The 25,106-nt window shown below is 49.3% G+C and overlaps 1 protein-coding gene across 2 annotated transcripts in view; it reads right to left on the bottom strand.

Moving 5' to 3' along the window:
- Nucleotides 1–25,106, bottom strand: part of LOC140385970 (uncharacterized) — a 105,757-nt gene that overhangs the window by 54,259 nt on the left and 26,392 nt on the right. For both annotated transcript variants that reach the window (XM_072468621.1, XM_072468616.1), the window contains exons 3-5: nt 24,604–24,710; nt 24,107–24,232; nt 21,349–21,455 (exon numbers count right to left, since the gene is read on the bottom strand). In XM_072468621.1, coding sequence (XP_072324722.1) covers nt 21,349–21,455; nt 24,107–24,232; nt 24,604–24,710 — 340 coding nt within the window. The remainder of the gene's footprint in view (nt 1–21,348; nt 21,456–24,106; nt 24,233–24,603; nt 24,711–25,106) is intronic.

Genomic DNA, 25,106 nt, shown 5'->3' with positions numbered 1-25,106 from the left:
TCTCCCTTAAACTTCCCCCTCTCACCTTGAAATCGTGACCCCTTGTAATCGACACCCCCACTCTTGGAAAAAGCTTGTTGCTATCCACCCTGTCCATACCTCTCATAATTTTGTAGATCTCAATCAGGTCCCCCCTCAATCTCCATCTTTCCAATGAAGACAATCCTCATCTACTCAACCTTTCTTCATAGGTAGCACCCTCCATACCAGGCAACATCCTGGTGAACCTCCTCTGCACCCTCTCTAAAGCATCCACACCCTTCTGGTAATGTGGCGACCAGAACTGCACGCAGTATTCCAAATGTGGCCTAACCAAAGTCCTATACAACTGTAACATGACCTGCCGACTCTTGTACTCAATACCCCATCCGATGAAGGCAAGCATGCTGTATGTCTTCTTGACCACTCTATCGACCTGTGTTGCCACCTTCAGGGTACAATGGACCTGAACTCCCAGATCTCTCTGTACATCAATTTTCCCCAGGACTCTTCCATTGACCGTATAGTCCGCTCTTGAATTAGGTCTTCCAAAATGCATCACCTCGTATTTGCCTGGATTGAACTCCATCTGCCATTTCTCTGCCCAACTCTCCAATCTATTTATATTTTGCTGTATTCTCTGACAGTCCTCCTCGCTATCTGCAACTCCACCAATCTTAGTATCATCTGCCAACTTGCTAATCAGACCACCTATACCTTCGTCCAGATCATTTATGTATATCACAAACAACAGTGGTCCGAGCACGGATCCCTGTGGAACACCACTAGTCACCTTTCTCCATTTTGAGACACTCCCTTCCACCACTACTCTCTGTCTCCTGTTGCCCAGCCAGTTCTTTATCCATCTAGCTAGTACACCCTGAACCCCATACGACTTCACTTTTTCCATCAATCTGCCAGGGGAAACTTTATCAAACGCCTTACTGAAGTCCATGTATATGACATATACAGCCCTTCCCTCATCAATTAACTTTGTCACTTCCTCAAAGAATTAACATTCAGTTATTCAGCAGGCACAACAGAAATTCATCCCAAGGAGGAGGAAACATGCAAAGGGGAGGACAAGGCATCCATGGCTGATGAGGGGTGTCAAGGACAGCATAAAAGTTAAAGAAAAAGCATACAAAGTGGCGAGAATTAGTGGGAAGCCAGAGGATTCACAAGCCTTTATAAGCGAGCAGAGGACAACTAAAAAAGCAATAAGGTGGGAGAAGATGAAGTATGAGTGCAAGCTAGCTAGTAATATAAAAGTAGATAGGAAGAGATTTTTTCAATATATAAAAGGTAAGGGAGAAGCAAAGATAGACATTGAGCCACTGGACAATGTGGCTGGAGAAGTAATAATAGGAAACAAAGAAATGACAGATGAACTGAATAGTTACTTTGCATCAGTCTTCACGGGGAAAGACCCCAGTGGGATGCCAGAGCTCCAGGAGAACCAGGGGGCAGAGGGGAGTGCAGTGACCATGACTAAGGAGAAGGTGCTGGGGAAACTGAAAGGTCTGAAGGTGGATAAGTCACCTGGACCGGATGGACTACACCCCAGGGTCCTAAAAGAGATAGCTGAGGAGATTGTGGAGGCATTGGTGATGATCTTAATAATAGTAATAATCGCTTATTGTCACAAGTAGGCTTCAATGAAATTACTGTGAAAAACCCCTAGTCGCCACATTCCGGCGCCTGTTCGGGGAGGCTGATACGGGAATTGAACCCGCGCTGCTGGCTTTGTTCTGCATTACAAGCCAGCTGTTTAGCCCACTGTGCTAAACCAGCCCCTTTCTTTCAGGAATCTTTCAGGAATCACTGGAGGCAGGAAGGGTCCCAGAGGACTGGAAGGTGGCTAATGTAACACCGCAGTTTAAGAAGGGAGGGAGGCAGAAGACGGGAAATTATAGGCCGGTTAGCCTGACTTCGGTCATTGGTAAGATTTTAGAGTCTGTTATTAAAGATGAGATCGCGGAGTACTTGGAAGTGCATGGTAAAATAGGACTGAGTCAGCACGGCTTCGTCAAGGGGAGGTCGTGTCTGACAAATCTGTTCGAGTTCTTTGAGGAGGTTGGATTGGATTGGATTGGGTTTGTTTATTGTCACGTGTACCGAGGTACAGTGAAAAGTATTTTTCTGTGAGCAGCTCAACAGATCATTAAGTACATGAGAAGAAAAGGGAATAAAAGAAAATACATAATAGGGCAACACAACAGAAACAATGTAACTACACAAGCACTGTCATCGGGTGAAGCATACAGGGTGTAGTGTTAATGAGGTCAGTCCATAAGAGGGTCGTTTAGGAGTCTGGTGACAGTGGGGAAGAAGCTGTTTTTGAGTCTGTTCGTGCGTGTTCTCAGACTTCTGTATCTCCTGCCCGATGGAAGACGTTGGAAGAGTGAGTAAACCGGGTGGGAGGGATCTTTGATTATGCTGCCCGCTTTCCCCAGGCAGCGGGAGGTGTAGATGGAGTCAATGGATGGGAGGCAGGTTCGTGTGATGGACTGGGCGGTGTTCACGACTCTCTGAAGTTTCTTGCGGTCCTGGGCCGAGCAGTTGCCATACCAGGCTGTGATGCAGCCCGATAGGATGCTTTCTATGGTGCATCTGTAAAAGTTGGTAAGAGTCAATGTGGACATGCTGAACTTCCTTAGTTTCCTGAGGAAGTATAGGCGCTGTTGTGCTTTCTTGGTGGTAGCGTCGACGTGGGTGGACCAGGACAGATTTTTGGAGATGTGTACCCCTAGGAATTTGAAACTGCTAACCATCTCCACCTCTGCCACATTGATGCTGACAGGGGTGTGTACAGTACTTTGCTTCCTGAAGTCAATGACCAGCTCTTTAGTTTTGCTGGCATTGAGGGAGAGATTGTTGTCGCTACACCACTCCACTAGGTTCTCAATCTTCCTCCTGTATTCTGACTCGTCGTTATTCGAGATCCGGCCCACTATGGTTGTATCGTCAGCAAACTTGTAGATGGAGTTGGAACCAGGTTTTGCCACGCAGTCGTGTGTGTACTGGGAGTAGAGTAGGGGGCTAAGTACGCAGCCTTGCGGGGCCCCGGTGTTGAGGACTATTGTGGAGGAGGTGTTGTTGTTCATTCTTACTGATTGTGGTCTGTTGGTCAGAAAATCGAGGATCCAGTTGCAGAGTGGGGAGAGAGGTTAGTAATAATGTTAGTTTTAGAGTTAATTTTTAAAAGATTAGAATGAGTATAGGTTAAGTAAAAAGTGGATCTGTTTGGGAGAGCTCGCAGTGAGTCGCCTCGCTCCGGCGCCAGCTTGTAACAAGGAAGTTAGACAAAGGAGAACCAGTGGACTTATGGTATTATGGTCCATGTCTTATGGTCTTATGGTCTTATGGACATGATTTATTTAGATTTCCAGAAGGCCTTTGACAAGGTGCCGCATAGGAGACTGTTAAATAAGTTAAGAGCCCATGGTGTTCAGGGTAAGATCCTGGCATGGATCGAGGATTGGCTGACTGGCAGAAGGCAGAGAGTGGGGGTAAAGGGGTCTTTTTCAGGATGGCAGCCGATGACTAGTAGTGTGCCTCAGGGGTCGGTGCTGGGACCACAACTTTTCACAATATACATTAACCATCTGGAGGAAGGAACTGAAGGCACTGTTGCTAAGTTTGCAACCTGTAGAGGGACAGGTAGTATTGAGGAAGCAAGGGGGCTGCAGAAGGACTTGGACAAGCTAGGAGAGTGGGCAATGTAGTGGCAGATGGAATACAGTGTGGAAAAGTGTGAGGTTATGCACTTTGGAAGGAGGAATTTAGGTATAGACTATTTTCTAAATGGGGAGATGCTGAGGAAATCTGAAGCACAAAGGGACTTGGGAGTCCTTGTTCACGATTCTCTTAAGGTTAATGTGCAGGTTCAGTCGGCAGTTAAGAAGACAAATGCAATGTTAGCATTCATGTCGAGAGGGCTAGAATACAAGACCAGGGATGTACCACTGAGGCTGTATAAGGCTCTGGTCAGACCCCATTTGGAGCACTTTTGGGCCCCGTATCTAAGGAAGGATGTGCTGGCCTTGGAAAGGGTCCAGAGGAGGTTCACAAGAATGATCCCTGGAATGAAGAACTTGTCGTATGAGGAACGGTTGAGGACTCTGGGTCTGTACTCGTTGGAGTTTAGTAGGATGAGGGGGGATTTTATTGAAACTTACAGGATACTGCGAGGCCTGGATAGAGTGGACGTGGAGAGGATGTTTCCACTTGTAGGAAAATCTAGAAGCTGAGGACACCATCTCAGACTAAAGGGACGATCCTTTAAAACAGAGATGAGGAGGAATTTCTTCAGCCAGAAGGTGGTGAATCTGGATGGATTTGTTTATTGTGACGTGTACCGAGGTACAGTGAAAAGTATTTTTCTGCGAGCAGTTCAACAGATCATTAAGTACCGGCCCGCTATGGTCGCATCGTCAGCAAACTTGGAGATGGAGTTGGAACCAAATTGTGCCAAGCAGTCGTGTGTGTACAGGAAGTAGAGTAGGGGGCTAAGTACACAGCCTTGTGGGGCCCCGGTATTGAGGACTATTGTGGAGGAGGTGTTGTTGTTCATTCTTACTGATTGTGGTCTGTGGGTTAGAAAGCCGAGGATCCAGTTGCAGAGTGAGGAGCCAAGTCCTAGGTTTTGGAGCTTTGATATGAGCTTGGCTGGGATTAGGGTGTTGAAGGCGGAGCTGGAGTCAATAAAAAGGAGTCTGGTGTAGGAGTCCTTGTTGTCGAGATGCTCTAGGGATGAGTGTTGTAGTCATCTAAGATGGCCACCTGCAAAGGACCATGGGAATTATGGCTAATCCAGGACTCAGACAGATACAGAGCCTATGTGTATCTGAAACACAGGTAACCAGACCTGATCGAAACCCCCGCTCGTTTGCATTTTAATGGCCCATTTTCCCAGGACTATAGAACTCCAATCACGCAACCGGTACAGCCACAGACTGATCGGCGCCACTCCCCTTACTCAGAGAGCACAACTGCCAAGGTCAATGACCGCTAAGGACCCACCCAGCAACCAAGGCACCCGCCCCTTTATTGGCCAAAATCGAAGACAGTGATCAGAGCCCTGTCGAACTATTGGGTCCAAGATTAAGGACCACCCCAAAGAGCGCAAAATCCCAGAGGGATAAAAGAGGACACAGCCATGTGTTCTGTCTCTTTTGGATCCGGCCTGGGCCACCCAATTGCAGCAGGAACAGCCAGCCAAGTTCAAGACCAATGATCGCTACCTGATGGGTGAGCCCAGCAGAGACAGAGCCACTTTCTTCGAACCAGCCAAGTGAAATCCAGATAAAGGCCTTATCCATTTGCACAGTGCCGGTCACCCTGAAGTTAAGTATCGGTTATTGTAGCTGATAGGTGTAGTTTAACTCATAGTAGACATTGTGTTTGCATGTTGAGATAACTCTCGTGTATGTAAATAAACCATCTTTTGAACAAACTAACCTGTTGTGTGGTCATTTGATCGATATAAGGGAAGGCTTGTGGTTCACTAAGATAAATAGAAATACCCACAGTATTGGCGACGCTGCTGGGAGGGGCCGGAAAACACCAACATTATTGGCAACAGTGGAGGGCCAGGGAAATGGAACTCTTTGCCGCAGAAGGCTGTGGAGCCAAATCGCTGAGTGTCTTTAAAATAGAGATCGATAGGTTCTTGATTAATAAGGGGATCAGGGGTTATGGGGAGAAGCAGGAGAATGGGGATGAGAAAATATCAGCCATGATTGAATGGTGGAGCAGACTCGATGGGCCGAGTGGCCTAATTCGGCTCCTGTGTCTTGTGGTCTTATGATTTATTCTCATAAAGTCCGAATGTCCTGATATTACGTCCTTGATAATTGATTCTAACAATTATAACAGATGTTAAACTGACCTGCAATTTCCCACATTCTGCCTCCCTCCCTTTTTGAGTAGGGGCGTTACATTCGCATTTTCCAATCCACTGGAACCTTTCCCATGTTCAGGGAATTTTGGAATATTATAACCAACGGATCCACTAACTCCACTGCCACTTCCTTTAATACCCTAGGATGTTGGCCATCCGGCCCTGGGGACCTGTCTGCCCTCAATCCCAAGAGTTTGTTGAGTACCGTTTGCCCATTGATTCTAATTGTTCCAAGTTCCTCCCTTTCTATTCCCTCTGAATTTCCCGTTCCGATAGGAATGGTACCAGTCTCCTCCACCGTGAAAACTGAGGCAACATACTGATTTAGCATCTTTGCTATTTCTGTGTTCCCCACAATTAACTCAGCAGCTTCACCTTCCAAGTGACCAACATTCACTTCAGTGATTCTCTTCCCTTATTTGTACTTATCTCAGTTTTTACTGTCCCTTTTGATATTTTGCACGAGCTTTCCTTCGTGATTTACCTCCGCTCTTTTTGTTACTTTTTTAGCCACACTTTGTTCATGTTTGAAAGTTTCCCAATCTTCCAGCCTGCCACTGGCCTTTGCAATATGATACACCGTAATTTTTATCTTTCTATAGCCCTTAACTTCCTTGTTTAGCCATGGGTGTTTTTTTCCCCTCTTCCCATCTTTCTTCCTCACTGGGATAGATTTTAGTTGTGAGGAATTGAGTATCTCCTTAAACAACTGCCGCTGTCCTCCCTTTCAGCCTTCCTGCCCAGTCTGGACGGGCCAGATCTGTCCTCAAGCCTACGTCATTTCCTTTGTTTAATTCCAGAACACTAGTGTGGGACTCCACTTTCCCCCCCCCCAAACTTTGAATTCTACCGCACTATGGTCACTACTCCCTAGTGGATCCTTGAGTCGAGCTGCTCGCAGAACAATACTTTTCACTGTACCTCGGTACACGTGACAATAAACAAATCCAGATCCTACTATGAGGTCATTAATTAATCGCTCCTCATCACACAATCCCAAATCCAGAGTCGCCTCCTCCCTGTTTGGTTCCCCAACATAGTGTTCCAGGAAACAATCTCTGATCCATTCAATGCTCCAGGCTGCCCATTGCCAATTTGATTCTTCCAGTCTATTTGCATATTAAAATCACCCATGATTATTGCCGTACCTTTCTTGCAAGCCCCCAGTATTTCCTGGTTTATTCTGTGCCCCGCTGTGGAACTACTGTTTGGGGACCTATAGATTGCTCCGACCAAGTACTTCTTCCCTTTGCTATTTCTTGGGCAGGATTCTCCCCAAGTTTACAGATGACACTCAGATTGGTGGAGTAGCAGATAGTGAAGGGGACTGTCCGAGAATACAGCAGAATATAGATCGATTGGAGAGTTGGGCGGAGAAATGGCAGATGGAGTTCAATCCAGGCAAATGCGGGATGATGCATTTTGGAAGATCCAATTCAAGAGCGAACTATACGGTAAATGAAAACGCCCTGGGGAAAATTGTTGTACAGAGAGATCTGGGTGTTCATAAGAACATAAGAACTAGGAGCAGGAGTCGGCCATCTGGCCCCTCGAGCCTGCTCCACCATTCAGTGAGATCATGGCTGATCTTTTGTGGACTCAGCTCCACTTTCCGGCCCGAAAACCATAACCCTTAATCTCGTTATTCTTCAAAAAACTATCTATCTTTATCTTAAAAACATTTAATGAAGGAGCCTCTACTGCTACACTGGGCAAGGAATTCCATAGATTCACAACACTTTGTGTGAAGAAGTTTCTCCTAAACTCAGTCCTAAATCCACTTCCCCTTATTTTGAGGCTATGCCCCCTAGTTCTGCTTTCACCCGCCAGTGGAAACAACCTGCCCACATCTATCCTATCTATTCCCTTCATAATTTTATACATTTCTATAAGATCCCCCCCACATCCTTCTAAATTCCAACGAATACAGTCCCAGTCTACTCAACCTCTCCTCGTAATCCAATCTCTTCAGATCTGGGATTAACCTAGTGAATCCATTGTACCCTGAAGGTGGCTGCGCAGGTCGACAGAGTGGTCAAGAAGGCATACAGCATGCTTGCCTTCATCGGACGGGGTATTGAGTACAAGAGTCGGCAGGTCATGTTACAGTTGTATAAGACTTTGGTTAGGCCACATTTGGAATACTGCGTGCAGTTCTGGTCGCCACATTACCAGAAGGATGTGGATGCTTTAGAGAGGGTGCAGAGGAGGTTCACCAGGATGTTGCCTGGTATGGAGGGCGCTAGCTATGAAGAGAGGTTGAGTAGATTAGGATTATTTTCATTAGAAAGACGGAGGTTGAGGAGGGACCTCAATAAGGTCTACAAAATCATGAGAGGTATAGACAGGGTGGATAGCAACAAGCTTTTTCCCCACAGTGGGGGACTCAATTACTAGGGGTCACGAGTTCAAGGTGAGAGGGGGAATGTTTAAGGGAGATGTGCGTGGAAAGTTCTTTATGCAGAGGGTGGTGGGTGCCTGGAACGCTTTGCCAGCGGAGGTGGTAGAGGCGGGCACGATAGCATCATTTAAGATGCATCTAGACTGATCCAGTCATTTTTATAAATGACCTGGAGGAGGGCGTAGAAGGATGGGTGAGTAAATTTGCAGATGACACTAAAGTCGGTGGAGTTGTGGACAGTGCGGAAGGATGTTACAAGTTACAGAGTGACATAGATAAGCTGCAGCGCTGGGCTGAGAGGTGGCAAATGGAGTTTAATGCAGAAAAGTGTGAGGTGATTCATTTTGGAAGGAATAACTGGAAGACTGAGTACTGGGCTAATGGTAAGATTCTTGGTAGTGTGGATGAGCAGAGAGATCTCGGTGTCCATGTATATAGATCCCTGAAAGTTGCCACCCAGGTTGAAAGGGTTGTTAAGAAGGCGTACGGTGTGTTAGCTTTTATTGGAAGAGAGATTGAGTTTCGGAGCCATGAGGTCATGTTACAGCTGTACAAAACTCTGGTGCGGCCGCATTTGGAGTATTGCGTGCAATTCTGGTCGCCGCATTATAGGAAGGATGTGGAAGCATTGGAAAGGGTGCAGAGGAGATTTACCAGAATGTTGCCTGGTATGGAGGGAAGATCTTATGAGGAAAGGCTGAGGGACTTGAGGCTGTTTTCGTTAGAGAGAAGAAGGTTAAGAGGTGACTTAATTGAGGCATACTCGATGATCAGAGGATTGGATAGGGTGGACAGTGAGAGCCTTTTTCCTCGGATGGCGATGTCTAGCACGAGAGGACATCGTTTTAAATTGAGGGGTGATAGATATAGGACAGATGTCAGAGGTAGGTTCTTTACTCAGAGAGTAGTAAGGGCGTGGAATGCCCTGCCTGCAACAGTAGTGGACTCGCCAACACTAAGGACATTCAAATGGACATTGGATAGACATATGGACGATAAGGGAATAGTGTAGATGGGCTTTAGAGTGGTTTCACAGGTCGGCGCAACACCGAGGGCCGAAGGGCCTGTACTGCGCTGTAATGTTCTATTACTCAATTACTCTATAGCTCTACCACGACGTCCAGGTGTCTCCCCAGGATGCACATCTCAGGTGGAGGCAACCAGCTGCTTACCTCATCCAGTAGCCTTCAATGACCCTGGCGGGCGTCCTCTGTGGGCTCTGAGGACAGAGGGCCCCGGTGCATTTGTTAATGGCACATGTACAGCTGTCCCGTGTGCTGACCCCGAGACGCGGCCTCATCAGAGGGGTGGAACTCGGGGAAGATTCTGGCCACTGTCGCCATTCCTTTGGACAGGTCCGAGATGGCACTCAGAGCCCCCTCCTCCCGCTCGGTGCCCATAGGGTCCCTGCGTTCACCTCGGGATGGAGAGGCAGCTGGTTCGAGCCCCGGCTGCCCCTGCATCGTCTGTCTCTGCCAGCCCTGGCGGCTCCCCATGGTCTGCACCATCGTGTCGACGCCCTCGGCGATGGTCCTCAGTGACTGGGTCAAGCTCCGCAGCGTCACGGCCATTCCCATCTCAGAGCGGGACATCTCCCACAGAACCTCAGCCTGGTACGTCCCCCAGCGAGTCGGACATTCTGCCCAGACCCACAGCCATGGCCGACTGCGCAACGCCTTGGACACCTTCACTCATGGTGCCACCATCGTGCACCAGGCTCTACACTGCGGTCGCCACCCTGGCAGTGCTGGCCGCGGTGCCACCCATTGCTGGCGCCAACTACAGCGGCGTAGCCTCTGGGACTCCTCCAATCGGCCATGGAGCTGCTGGAGTGAGGCTGGCATCTCCCTCTGAATGTCCCGGCCGCTCCCGATCGTCTCGGTCAGCTCCGGGTAACCCTGTTCCAGAGGCTCAACATCAGACTGGGATCCTGAGGGATTAGGAATAGGGATAGTGTGGGATTGGGAATAGGGACAGTGAGGGATTGGAATAGGGACAGTCCAGGATGGTATGTTGCCTCCCTGGTGCCAGGGTCCAGGATGTCTCCGAACGGGTAGAGGGCACCCTAAAATTAGTGTTTTAGGCGGGAACAGGAAGTCGACCCGCGGACGTCTGGGAAGACCCTCACCAATAAATTCTGGTGGAGAGGAAACCCGAGACACTACACGTGTCGTGTCTCCCACCCACCCTCCTCCTCTAACCTAATAATAAAACCCATTGGTCTGAGGTAAGTCCCATATTTTATTATTATATTATTATTAATTTTTATAAAAAATTTAATTTAGTTGTTAGCCAGATCTTGGTAGAAAGTTAGAGGAATGGCAGGGAAGGGAGTGCAATGTTCCTCCTGCAGGATGTTTGAGGTGAGGGATGCCGTTAGTGTCCCTGCTGATTTTACCTGCAGGAAGTGCTGCCATCTCCAGCTCCTCCAAGACCGAGTTAGGGAACTGGAGCTGGAGTTGGAAGAACTTCGGATCATTCGGGAGGCAGAAGGGGTCATAGATAGCAGCTTCAGGGAATTAGTTACACCAAAGATTGGAGATAGGTGGGTAACTGTAAGAGGGACTGGGAAAAAGCAGTCAGTGCAGGGATCCCCTGCGGTCGTTCCCCTGAGAAATAAGCATACCGCTTTGGATACTTGTGGGGGGGATGACTTGCCAGGGGTAAGCCATGGGGTACGGGCCTCTGGCACGGAGTCTGTCCCTGTTGCTCAGAAGGGAAGGGGGGAGAGGAGCAGAGCATTAGTAATTGGGGACTCTATAGTCAGGGGCACAGATAGGAGATTTTGTGGGAGCGTGAGAGACTCACGTTTGGTATGTTGCCTCCCAGGTGCAAGGGTACGTGATGTCTCGGATCGTGTTTTCCGGGTCCTTAGGGGGGAGGGGGAGCAGCCCCAAGTCGTGGTCCACATTGGCACTAATGACATAGGTAGGAAAGGGGACAAGGATTTCAGGCAGGCTTTCAGGGAGCTAGGATGGAAGCTCAGAACTAGAACAAACAGAGTTGTTATCTCTGGGTTGTTGCCCGTGCCACGTGATAGTGAGATGAGGAATAGGGAGAGAGCGCATTTAAACACGGGGCTACAGGGATGGTGCAGGCGGGAGGGATTCAGATTTTTGGATAACTGGGGCTCTTTCTGGGGAAGGTGGGACCTCTACAGACAGGATGGTCTACATCTGAACCTGAGGGGCACAAATATCCTGGGGGGGAGATTTGTTAGTGCTCTTTGGGGGGGTTTAAACTAATGCAGCAGGGGCATGGGAACCTGGATTGTAGTTTTAGGGTAAGGGAGAATGAGAGTATAGAGGTCAGGAGCACAGATTTGACGTCGCAGGAGGGGGCCAGTGTTCAGGTAGGTGGTTTGAAGTGTGTCTACTTCAATGCCAGGAGTATACGAAACAAGGTAGGGGAACTGGCAGCATGGGTTGGTACCTGGGACTTCGATGTTGTGGCCATTTCGGAGACATGGATAGAGCAGGGACAGGAATGGATGTTGCAGGTTCCGGGGTTTAGGTGTTTTAGTAAGCTCAGAGAAGGAGGCAAAAGAGGGGGAGGTGTGGCGCTGCTAGTCAAGAGCAGTATTACGGTGGCGGAGAGGATGCTAGATGGGGACTCTTCTTCCGAGGTAGTATGGGCTGAAGTTAGAAACAGGAAAGGAGAGGTCACCCTGTTGGGAGTTTTTTATAGGCCTCCTAATAGTTCTAGGGATGTAGAGGAAAAGATGGCGAAGATGATTCTGGATAAGAGCGAAAGTAACAGGGTAGTTATTATGGGAGACTTTAACTTTCCAAATATTGACTGGAAAAGATATAGTTCGAGTACAATAGATGGGTCGTTTTTTGTACAGTGTGTGCAGGAGGGTTTCCTGAAACAATATGTTGACAGGCCAACAAGAGGCGAGGCCACGTTGGATTTGGTTTTGGGTAATGAACCAGGCCAGGTGTTGGATTTGGAGGTAGGAGAGCACTTTGGGGACAGGGACCACAATTCGGTGACGTTTACGTTAATGATGGAAAGGGATAAGTATACACCGCAGGGCAAGAGTTATAGCTGGGGGAAGGGCAATTATGATGCCATTAGACGTGACTTGGGGGGGGATAAGCTGGAGAAGTAGGCTGCAAGTGTTGGGCACACTGGATAAGTGGAGCTTGTTCAAGGATAAGCTACTGCGTGTTCTTGATAAGTATGTACCGGTCAGGCAGGGAGGAAGGCATCGAGCGAGGGAACCGTGGTTTACCAAGGAAGTGGAATCTCTTGTTAAGAGAAAGAAGGAGGCCTATGTGAAGATGAGGTGTGAAGTTTCAGGTGGGGCGATGGATAGTTACAAGGTAGCGAGGAAGGATCTAAAGAGAGAGCTAAGACGAGCAAGGAGGGGACATGAGAAGTATTTGGCAGGAAGGATCAAGGAAAACCCAAAAGCTTTCTATAGGTATGTCAGGAATAAGTGAATGACTAGGGAAAGAGTAGGACCAGTCAAGGACAGGGTTGGGAAATTGTGTGTGGAGTCTGAAGAGATAGGCGAGATACTAAATGAATATTTTTCGTCAGTATTCACTCAGGAAAAAGATAATGTTGTGGAGGAGAATGCTGAGACCCAGGCTGTTAGAATAGATGGCATTGAGGTACGTAGGGAAGAGGTGTTGGCAATTCTGGACAAGCTTAAAATAGATAAGTCCCCGGGACCTGATGGGATTTATCCTAGGATTCTCTGGGAGGCCAGGGAAGAGATTGCTGGACCTTTGGCTTTGATTTTTATGTCATCATTGGCTACAGGAATAGTGCCAGAGGACTGGAGGACAGCAAATGTGGTCCCTTTGTTCAAAAAGGGGAGCAGAGACAACCCCGGCAACTATAGACCGGTGAGCCTCACGTCTGTAGTGGGTAAAGTCTTGGAGGGGATTATAAGAGACAAGATTTATAATCATCTAGATAGGAATAATATGATCATGGATAGTCAGCATGGCTTTGTGAAGGGTAGGTCATGCCTCACAAACCTTATCGAGTTCTTTGAGAAGGTGACTGAACAGGTAGATGAGGGTAGAGCAGTTGATGTGGTGTATATGGATTTCAGCAAAGCGTTTGATAAGGTTCCCCACGGTAGGCTATTGCAGAAAATATGGAGGCTGGGGATTGAGGGTGATTTAGAGATGTGGATCAGGAATTGGCTAGCTGAAAGAAGACAGAGGGTGGTGGTTGATGGGAAATGTTCAGAATGGAGTACAGTCACAAGTGGAGTACCACAAGGATCTGTTCTGGGGCCGTTGCTGTTTGTCATTTTTATCAATGACCTAGAGGAAGGCGCAGAAGGGTGGGTGAGTAAATTTGCAGACGATACTAAAGTCGGTGGTGTTGTCGATAGTGTGGAAGGATGTAGCAGGTTACAGAGGGATATAGATAAGCTGCAGAGCTGGGCTGAGAGGTGGCAAATGGAGTTTAATGTAGAGATGTGTGAGGTAATTCACTTTGGAAGGAATAACAGGAATGCGGAATATTTGGCTAATGGTAAAGTTCTTGAAAGTGTGGATGAGCAGAGGGATCTAGGTGTCCATGTACAAAGTTGCCACCCAGGTTGATAGGGTTGTGAAGGAGGCCTATGGAGTGTTGGCCTTTTTTGGTAGAGGGATTGAGTTCCGGAGTCGGGAGGTCATGTTGCAGCTGTACAGAACTCTGGTACGGCCGCATTTGGAGTATTGCGTACAGTTCTGGTCACCGCATTATCGGAAGGACGTGGAGGCTTTGGAGCGGGTGCAAAGGAGATTTACCAGGATGTTGCCTGGTATGGAGGGAAAATCTTATGAGGAAAGGCTGATGGAGTTGAGGTTGTTTTCGTTGGAGAGAAGAAGGTTAAGAGGAGACTTAATAGAGGCATACAAAATGATCAGAGGGTTGGATAGGGTGGGCAGTGAGAGCCTTCTCCCGCGGATGGAAATGGCTGGCACGAGTGGACATAACTTTAAACTGAGAGGTAATAGATATAGGACAGAGGTCAGAGGTAGGTTCTTTACGCATAGAGTAGTGAGGCCGTGGAATGCCCTACCTGCTACAGTAGTGAACTCGCCAACATTGAGGGCATTTAAAAGTTTATTGGATAAACATATGGATGATAATGGCATAGTGTAGGTTAGATGGCTTTTGTTTCGGTGCAACATCGTGGGCTGAAGGGCCTGTACTGCGCTGTATTGTTCTATGTTCTATGTTCTATGAAGGGGGAGGGCAAACAGGCAGAGGTCGTTGTACATATTGGTACTAACGACATAGGCAGGAAGGGGCATGAGGTCCTGCAGCAGGTGTTCAGGGAGCTAGGCAGAAAGTTAAAAGACAGGACCTCTAGGGTTGTAATCTCGGGATTACTCCCTGTGCCACGTGCCAGTGAGGCTAGAAATAGGAAGATAGAGCAGCTAAACACATGGCTAAATAGCTGGTGTAGGAGGGAGGGTTTCCATTAACTGGACCACTGGGAGCTCTTCCGGGGCAGGTGTGACATATATAAGAAGGACGGGTTGCATCTAAACTGGAGAGGCATAAATATCCTGGCCGCGAGGTTTGCTAGTGTCATACGGGAGGGTTTAAACTAGTATGGCAGGGGGGTGGGCACGGGAGCAATAGGTCAGAAGGTGAGAGGATTGAGGGAGAACTAGGGAATAGGGACAGTATGGCTCTGAGGCAGAGCAGACAGGGAGAAGTTGCTGAACACAGCGGGTCTGGTGGCCTGAAGTGCATATGTTTTAATGCAAGAGGTATTACGGGTAAGGCAGATAAACTTAGAGCTTGGATTAGTACTTGGAACTATGATGTTGTTGCCATTACAGAGACCTGATTGAGGGAAGGGCAGGATTGGCAGCTAAATGTTCCAGGATTTAGATGTTTCAGGCGGGATAGAGGGGGGTGTAAAAGGGGTGGCGGAGTTGCGCTACTGGTTAGGGAGGATATCTCAGCTGTACTACGTGAGGACACCTCAGAGGGCAGTGAGGCTATATGGGTAGAGATCAGGAATAAGAAGGGTGCAGTCACAATGTTGGGGGTTTACTACAGGCCTCCCAACAGCCAGCGGGAGGTAGAGGAGCAGATAGGGAGACAGATTTTGGAAAAGAGTAAAAACAACACGGTTGTGGTGATGGGAGACTTCAACTTCCCCAATATTGACTGGGACTCACTTAGTGCCAGGGGCTTAGACGGGGCAGAGTTTGTAAGGAGCATCAAGGAGGGCTTCTTAAAACAATATGTAGACAGTCCAACTAGGGAAGAGGCGGTACTGGACCTGGTATTGGGGAATGAGCCCGGCCAGGTGGTAGAAGTTTCAGTAGGGGAGCATTTCGGGAACAGTGACCACAATTCAGTAAGTTTTAAAGTGCTGGTGGACAAGGATAAGAGTGGTCCTAGGGTGAATGTGCTAAATTGGGGGAAGGCTAATTATAACAATATTAGGCGGGAACTGAAGAACCTAGATTGGGGGCGAATGTTTGAGGGCAAATCAACATCTGACATGTGGGTGGCTTTCAAGTGTCAGTTGAAAGGAATTCAGGACCGGCATGTTCCTGTAAGGAAGAAGGATAAATACGGCAATTTTCGGGAACTTTGGATAACGAGAGATATTGTAGGCCTCATCAAAAAGAAAAAGGAGGCACTTGTCAGGGCTAAAAGGCTGGGAACAGACGAAACCTGTGTGGAATGTAAGGAAATATAAGGGCAGCATGGCAGCACAAGTGGATAGCACAATTGCTTCACAGCTCCAGGGTCCCAGGTTCGATTCCGGCTTGGGTCACTGTCTGTGCGGAGTCTGCACGTCCTCCCCGTGTGTGCGTGGGTTTCCTCCGGGTGCTCCGGTTTCCTCCCACAGTCCAAAGATGTGCAGGTTAGGTGGATTGGCCGTGATAAATTGCCCTTAGTGTTGGGTGGGGTTACTGGGTTATGGGGATAGGGTGGAGGTGTGGACCTTGGGTAAGGTGCTCTTTCCAAGAGCCGGTGCAGACTCGATGGGCCGAATGGCCTCCTTCTGCAAAGTAGGAAGGAACTTAAGCAAGGAGTCAGGAGGGCTAGAAGGGGGTCACGAAAAGTCATTGGTAAATAGGGTTAAGGAAAATCCCAAGGCTTTTTACATGTACATAAAAAGCAAGAGGGTAGCCAGGGAAAGGGTTGGCCCACTGAAGGATAGGCAAGGGAATCTATGTGTGGAGCCAGAGGAAATGGGCGAGGTACTAAATGAATACTTTGCATCAGTATTCACCAAAGAGAAGGAATTGGTAGGTTTTGAGTCTGGAGAAGGGTGTGTAGATTGAGATCCAAAGTGACGAGGTGTTGGGCGTCTTGAAAAATATTAAGGTAGATAAGTCCCCAGGGTCTGATGGGATCTACCCCAGAATACTGAAGGAGGCTAGAGAGGAAATTGCTGAGGCCTTGACAGAAATCTTTGGATGCTCACTGTCTTCAGGTGATGTCCCGGAGGACTGGAGAATAGCCAATGTTGTTCCTCTGTTTAAGAAGGGTAGCAAGGATAATCCAGGGAATGACAGGCCGGTGAGCCTTACGTCAGTGGTAGGGAAATTGCTGGAGAGAATTCTTCGAGACAGGATCTACTCCCATTTGGAAGCAAATGGACATATTAGTGAGAGGCAGCATGGTTTTGTGAAGGGGAGGTTTTGTCTCACTAACTTGATAGAGTTTTTCGAGCAGGTCACAAAGATGATTGATGCAGGTAGGGCAGTGGATGTTGTCTATATGGACTTCAGTAAGGCCTTTGACAAGGCATGGCAGATGGAGTTTAATCGGGACAAATGTGAGGTAATGCATTTTGGAAGGTCTAATGTAGGTAGGGAATATACAGTGAATGGTAGAACCCTCAAAAGTATTGAAAGTCAGAGAGATCTAAGTGTACAGGTCCACAGGTCACTGAAAGGGGCAACACAGGTGGAGAAGGTAGTCAAGAAGGCATACGGCATGCTTGCCTTCATTGGCCGGGGCATTGAGTATAAGAATTGACAAGTCATGTTGCAGCAGTATAGAACCTTAGGTAGGCCACACTTGGAGTATAGTGTTCAATTCTGGTCGCCACACTACCAGAAGGATGTGGAGGCTTTAGAGAGGGTACAGAAGAGATTTACCAGAATGTTGCCTGGTGTGGAGGGCATTAGCTATGAGGAGCGGTTGAATAAACTCGGTTTGTTCTCACTGGAACGAAGGAGGTTTAGGGGTGACCTGATAGAGGTCTACAAAATTATGAGGGGCATAGACAGAGTGGATAGTCAGAGGCTTTTCCCCAGGGTAGAGGGGCCAATTACTAGGGGGCATAGGTTTAGGTGAGAGGGGCAAGGTTTAGAGAAGATATACGAGGCAAGTTTTTTTTACACAGGGGGTAGTGGGTGCCTGGAACTCACTACCAGAGGAGGTGGTGGAAGCAGTGACGATAGTGACATTTAAGGGGCATTTTGACAAATACATGAATAGGATGGGAATAGAGGGATACGGACCCAGGAAGTGTAGAAGATTGTAGTTTAGTCAGGCAGCATGGTCGGAACGGGCTTGGAGGGCCGAAGGGCCTGTTCCTGTGCTGTACATTTCTTTGTTCTTTGTTCTTTGAGGCATTGGGGACAGTGAGGGATTGGGAATAGGGAGAGTGAGGGATTGGGAATAGGGATTGTGCAGGATTGGGAAGAGGGAGAGTGAAGGATTGGGAATAGGGACTGTGAGGGATTGGGAATAGGGACAGTGCTGGATTGGGAATAGTGCTAGAGAGGGATTAGGAATAGGGACAGTGAGGGATTGAGAATAGGGACAGTGAGGGATTGGGAATAGGGACAGTGAGGGATTGGGAATAGGAACTGTGAGGGATTGGGAATAGGGACAGTGCTGGATTGGGAATAGGGAGAGTGAGGGATTGGGAATAGGGACAGTGCGGGATTGGGAATAGGGACAGTGAGAGATTGGGATTATGGACAGTGAGGGATTGGTAATAGGGACAGTGAGGGATTGGGAATAGGGACAGTGTGGGATTGGGAATAGGGACAGTGAGGGATTGGGGACAGTGATGGATTGGGAATAGGGACAGTGCAGGATTGGGAATAGGGACAGTGCGGATTGGGAATAGGGAGAGTGAGGGATTGGGAATAGGGACAGTGCGGGATTGGGAATAGGGAGAGTGAGGGATTGGGAATAGGGATTGTGCAGGATTGGGAATAGGGACAGTGCGGATTGGGAATAGGGAGAGTGAGGGATTGGGAATAGGGACAGTGCGGGATTGGGACTAGGGAGAGTGAGGGATTGGGAATAGGGATTGTGCAGGATTGGGAAGAGGGAGAGTGAAGGATTGGGAATAGGGACTGTGAGGGATTGGGAATAGGGACAGTGCTGGATTGGGAATAGTGCTAGAGAGGGATTAGGAATAGGAACAGTGAGGGATTGAGAATAGGGACAGTGCGGGATTGGGAATAGGGAGAGTGAGGATTGGGAATAGGGTCAGTGAGAGATTGGAAAGAGGGTGAGTGATGGAATGGGAATAGGGACAGTGAGGGATTGGGAATTGGGACAGTTAGGAATTGGGGACAGTGAGGGATTGGGAATAGGGACAGTGAGGGATTGGGAATAGGGACAGTGCAGGATTGGGAATAAGGACAGTGAGGGATTGGGAATAGTGACAGTGCGGGATTGGGAATAGGGACAATGCGGAATTGGGAATAGGGAGAGTGAGGGATTGGGAATAGGGACAGTGAGGGATTGGGAATAGGGACAGTGCGGTATTGGGTATAGGGACAGTGCGGAATTGGGAATAGTGATAGTGAGGGATTGGGGACAGTGGGGGATTGGGAAAAGGGACAGTGAGGGATTGGGGACATTGAGGGATTGGGAATAAGGACAGTGAGGGTTTGGGGACAGTGTGGGATTGGCAATAGGGACAATGAGCGATTGGGAATAGGGACAGTGCGGTATTGGGAATAGGGAGAGTGAGGGATTGGGAATAGGGACAGTGAGAGATTGGAAAGAGGGTGAGTGATGGAATGGGAATAGGGACAGTGAGGGATTGGGAATAGGGACAGTGCGGAATTGGGAATAACAACAGTGAGGGATTGGGAACAGGGATAGTGCGGGATTAGGAATAGGGTCGGTGAGGGATTGGGAATAGGGACAGTGAGGGATTGGGAATAGGGAAAGTGCGGGATTGGGAATTGGGACAGTTAGGAATTGGGGACAGTGAGGGATTGGGAATAGGGACAGTGAGGGATTGGGAATAGGGACAGTGCGGGATTGGGAATAGGGACAGTGAGGGATTGGGAATGGGGACAGTGAGGGATTGGGAATAGGGACAGTGCGGGATTGGGAACAGGGACAGTGAGGGATTAGGAATGGGGACAATGAGGGATTGGGAATAGGGACAGTGAGGGATTAGGAATGGGGACAGTGAGGGATTGGAAATAGGGACAGTGAGGGATTAGGAATGGGGACAGTGAGGGATTGGGAATAGCGACAGTGAGGGATTGGGAACAGGGACAGTGCGGGATTGGGAATAGGGACAGTGCGGGATTGGGAACAGGTACAGTGAGGGATTAGGAATGGGGACAGTGCGGGATTGGGAATAGGGACAGTGAGGGATTGGGAATAGGGACAGTGAGGGATTGGGAATGGGGACAATGTGGGATTGGGAATGGGGTCAATGAGGGATTTGGAATAGGGACAGTGAGGGATTGGGAATAGGGTCAATGAGGGATTGGGTATATGGACTGTGCGGGATTGGGAATTGGGACAGTTAGGAATTGGGGACAGTGCGGGATTGGGAATAGGGACAATGCGGAATTGGGAATAGGGAGAGTGAGGGATTGGGAATAGGGACAGTGCGGTATTGGGTATAGGGACAGTGCGGAATTGGGAATAGTGATAGTGAGGGATTGGGGACAGTGGGGGATTGGGAAAAGGGACAGTGGGGGATTGGGGACATTGAGGGATTGGGAATAAGGACAGTGAGGGTTTGGGGACAGTGTGGGATTGGCAATAGGGACAATGAGGGATTGGGAATAGGGACAGTGCGGGATTGGGAATAGGGAGAGTGAGGGATTGGGAATAGGGACAGTGAGAGATTGGAAAGAGGGTGAGTGATGGAATGGGAATAGGGACAGTGAGGGATTGGGAATTGGGACAGTTAGGAATTGGGAATAACAACAGTGAGGGATTGGGAACAGGGATAGTGCGGGATTAGGAATAGGGTCGGTGAGGGATTGGGAATAGGGACAGTGAGGGATTGGGAATAGGGAAAGTGCGGGATTGGGAATTGGGACAGTTAGGAATTGGGGACAGTGAGGGATTGGGAATAGGGACAGTGAGGGATTGGGAATAGGGACAGTGCGGGATTGGGAATAGGGACAGTGAGGGATTGGGAATGGGGACAGTGAGGGATTGGGAATAGGGACAGTGCGGGATTGGGAACAGGGACAGTGAGGGATTAGGAATGGGGACAATGAGGGATTGGGAATAGGGACAGTGAGGGATTAGGAATGGGGACAGTGAGGGATTGGAAATAGGGACAGTGAGGGATTAGGAATGGGGACAGTGAGGGATTGGGAATAGTGACAGTGAGGGATTGGGAACAGGGACAGTGCGGGATTGGGAACTGGGACAGTGAGGGATTAGGAATGGGGACAGTGAGGGATTGGGAATAGGGACAGTGAGGGATTGGGAATAGGGACAGTGAGGGATTAGGAATGGGGACAATGCGGGATTGGGAATGGGGTCAATGAGGGATTGGGAATAGGGACAGTGAGGGATTGGGAATAGGGTCAATGAGGGATTGGGTAAATGGACAGTGCGGGATTGGTGATAGGGACAGTGCGGGATTGGGAATAGGGACAGTGAGGGATTGGGAATAGGGACAGTGAGGGATTAGGAATGGGGACAGTGCGGGATTGGTGATAGGGACAGTGTGGGATTCTCTGACACTGGTTGCAGTGAATTGAGATCGGGTTGCAATCTGACACCAGCTGCACTGTGTCCTGTAGATGTCGGAGGATTATTTTTGTGTTAAACCTCCTTTTATTGAACCCCGCCCATTCCCACCCGGCTATGTAAAGGACCTTCCCCTTACCTGGCCACCTCCTGATTGAGGAAACAGAGTTGCAGTGATTCCGCCAGTTGTTGTTGAACCAGACAATATCGGATGAAAGCTCGTCCTTTCCCCATTGAGGTCTTCAGCTATTGGCCGCAAAGAGAAAGAGAGTAGAACAGGGTTCAGTCTCGTTAATTTGTGCAAAGGAACTGATATTTACACCAAGGTTGAGCGCGTTCAAATGCGCACATCGCCTTCCGTGACTCTTGTTTCACAGCGCCAGGGACCCGAGTTTGATTCCTGGCTTGGGTCTCTGTGCGGAGTCTGCACGTTTCTCCCGGGACTGGGCAGTTTACGCGCGGCTGCTCGACCTCATCCGGGCCGCAGAATCGCCGCTCACCGTTTGCGGCGATTCTCCGAGCGACCCGGCGCGATTCACACGGCGCTGGTTTTGAGGGGGGGGGGGGGAGAATCGCGTACGGGGGTTGGGGTAGTGTGCCGCGATTCGTGTGGCGCCCCGACGATACTCCCACCCGGCTGGAGGGGGGGGGGGGGGGGGATACCGTCCCTGGAACTAAAAGTCTAAAGTGACCATAAAACCATTGTTCGAAACCCACGCAAACACGGGGAGAATGTGCAAACCACACAGACAGTGACCCAGAGCTGGGATCGAACCTGGGACCTCGCCGCCGTGAGGCACAACCCACTGCGCCACCGTGCTGCCCCAAACAATTGTTATAAAAATACACCTGGTTCACTAATGTCCTTTAGGGAAGGAAATCTGTCATCCTTCCCTGGCCTGGCCTACATGTGACTCCAGACCCACAGCAATGTACCAGAGCAGGCGTCGGAATGTGGCGACTAAGGGCTTTTCACAGTAAATTCATTGCAAGCCTGCAATGCAAGCCTACTTGTGACAATAAAGATTATTATATCTTTTGTGGTTGACTCTTAAATGACCTCAGGGATGGGCAATGAATACTGGCCCAGCCAGCAACGCCAACATCCCAGAAACAAATAAATAACCGGATGGGGAAGTCCCTGAATGTGACCCAGGCTCAAAAGTCCGTAAACTTTTTTTTAATAAAAGGTGGAAAAACAGAGTAACAAGACCGGCAATTAGTTATAAAAACAAGGAAAAAACATTTATCAAACATGAAAAAATTGGCTTGTGATACAATACGTCTTTACTCCCCCCCTCCCCCCCCCCCACCTTAACTTCAGAATTACACACAGGGTAGAGGACTAACACCGATTACAAAGTAAATCTTAATTTACAATGCTCTCATTCATACAAAGCCCCTTTTAAACACACAGGATTACTGTGGGAAAATACACTTGCCTTTCTGAACCCAAGTGAATGTTTGTGGTTGTCTTGTCAGAATCCCCCACCTGATTGTCACATAAGAGTTTCCAAACTCCGCTCCCAAAAACACATTTTTAAATCTTCTCTCATAATTATGCTTTCCATTAATGATTTGCATTCCGAATCGAAACCTGGGGCGCGATTCTCCAACCCCCCCACCGGGTCGGAGAATCGCCTGGGGCCGGCGTGAATCCCGCCCCCGCCGTGTCCCGAATTCTCCGCCACCGGAGATTTGGCGGGGGTGGGAATCGCGCCGGTCGGCGGGCCCACCCCCGGCGATTCTCCGGCCCGCGATGGGCCGAAGTCCCGCCGCTGTCAACCCACGCCAGCCGGCGTGGATTGAACCACCTTTTGAACGGCGGGACAATGCGGCGCGGCCGGGTTCCTGGGGGGAGGGGGGGGGGGGGCTGGGCGATCTGGCCCCGGGGGGTGCCCCCACGGTGGCCTGTCCCGCGATCGGGGCCCACCGATCCGCGGGCGGGCCTGTGCCATGGGGGCACTCTTTTTCTTCCGCCTTCGCCATGGTCTTCACTATGGCGGAGGCGGAAGAGACCCCCTCCACAGCGCATGCGCGGGGATGCCGTGAGCGGCCGCTGACGCTCCCGCGCATGCATCGCACGGCAAAGTCAGTTTCACGCCAGCTGGCGGGGCACCAAAGGGGCGGAAATCAGTCCGGCGCGGGCCTAGCCCCTCAAGGTGAGGGCTCGGCCCCTCAAGATGCGGAGAATTCCGCACCTTTGGGGCGGCGCGATGCCGGACTGATTTGCGCCGTTTTTGGCGCCGGTCGGCGGACATTGCGCCGATTGCGGAGAATCCCGCCCCGGGTTTTCAAATGACACTTTTAAACAAAGCTTCCGCCCACAGTGGTTAGCACTGTGGCTTCACAGCGCCAGGGTCCCAAGTTCGATTCCCGACTTGGGTCTCTGTCTGTGCGGAGTCTGCACGTTCTCCCCGTGTCTGCGTGGGTTTCCTCCGGGTGCTCCGGTTTCCTCCCACAAGTCCCGAAAGACGTGCTGTTAGGTAATTTGGACATTCTGAATTCTCCCTCCGTGTACCCGAACAGGCGCCGGAATGTGGCGACTAGGGGATTTTCACAGTAACTTCATTGCAGTGTTAATGTAAGTCTACTTGCGACACTAATAAAGATTATTATTATCATGTGTAAATGAGCCAAAATCCCAGGTTCCTTCCCCAGTCGGCTGTGCGATGTCATCCAGCCCTTCTGGGTGGAGACAATTGTCAGTGATCCATGGATCAGTGGGAATGATTCATACCAGTCATGGGGTCTCCTGGCTTCTGTTAATTATTGGGATTTGGGGACTAAGCTTGTCTATATCTGTATATTTTTGTGTAAATTTGTAAGCTTGGAGTGTTCCCAGATAGTAAACTAAAAACACAAGTTTCAACAAAGCCCGTTCCGTCAGCACCTACCCTTGTTGTGTGGTTAATACATTTCAGTGCATTCGTTCCACACTTGTGACTATTCAGACAGGCACAGATATAATCCCAGTAGTCCTTCTGATTGCCGAAAATACCTCTCTTCTCCTTTTGGTCATACTGGGGAGAGAGGAAAATAGGAATGAATTCATCTGAAAATCAGGAACAGACGGAGAGAGGTGGAGCGAAATGGAGACAGAGAGTGTGAGGTAGAGACAGATATCGGCAGAGAGAGAAAGAGAGCGAGGCTGATGGACAGGGCGGGATAATGAGAATAAAGGGCAAGTATGGATTGAATGAGGAAGTCGGAGAGGCAGAGTGAGCTATAAACAGAGAGTAGGAAGGGAGAATGATAATTGGACACAAATACTTCCAGTCTGTCAGCATCAGAAGTACTCACCCTGATGTACGAAAAGTCAGACACAGAAAAGATATAATTAAAAACTGGTTTGAAAGGGGGGGTGGGGTGGCTGCAGAGTGAGATTTCCCACCTGTAACAGGTACTCGAGCTTCATGCACAGCCTGTAGAGAACTGGGCTCGCGTCAGTGATGGGCTGCTGGTTCCTTTCCTGCTCTCTGCAAAGCTCTTGGATCGAATCTGTGAAATAGGATCAGTGAGTGTTAATGGACCTCACCCAGGCGCGACAGGATCAGTGAATGCTGCTGTGGGAGGTGACTCTGTCGGGCAAAGCAGCCAACTTCATGGGGTTATGGCTGGGTCTGCTGGGCAAGAAGGGAGGAGGAAGGACGACATGGCTGTAGTTGGAGGGGATTCAATTGTAAGGGGAACATTCAGGCGTTTCTGCGGACGCAGAAGGGACTCCAGGATGGTGTGTTGCCTCCCTGGTGCCAGGGTCAAGGATGTCACTGAATGGCTACAGAGCATCCTGAAGGGGGGGGGGGGGGCAATCAGAAATCACGGTACACATTGGTACCAACGATATAGGCAGACAAAGGGATGAGGTCCTGAAAGCGGAATTGAGGGAACCAGGAA

Source organism: Scyliorhinus torazame, chromosome 2, assembly GCF_047496885.1.
Source record: "Scyliorhinus torazame isolate Kashiwa2021f chromosome 2, sScyTor2.1, whole genome shotgun sequence".
Classification (NCBI taxonomy): domain Eukaryota; kingdom Metazoa; phylum Chordata; class Chondrichthyes; order Carcharhiniformes; family Scyliorhinidae; genus Scyliorhinus; species Scyliorhinus torazame.
Note: the sequence above shows the minus strand (reverse complement) of the source record. Positions and strands in the feature narration are given on the sequence as shown.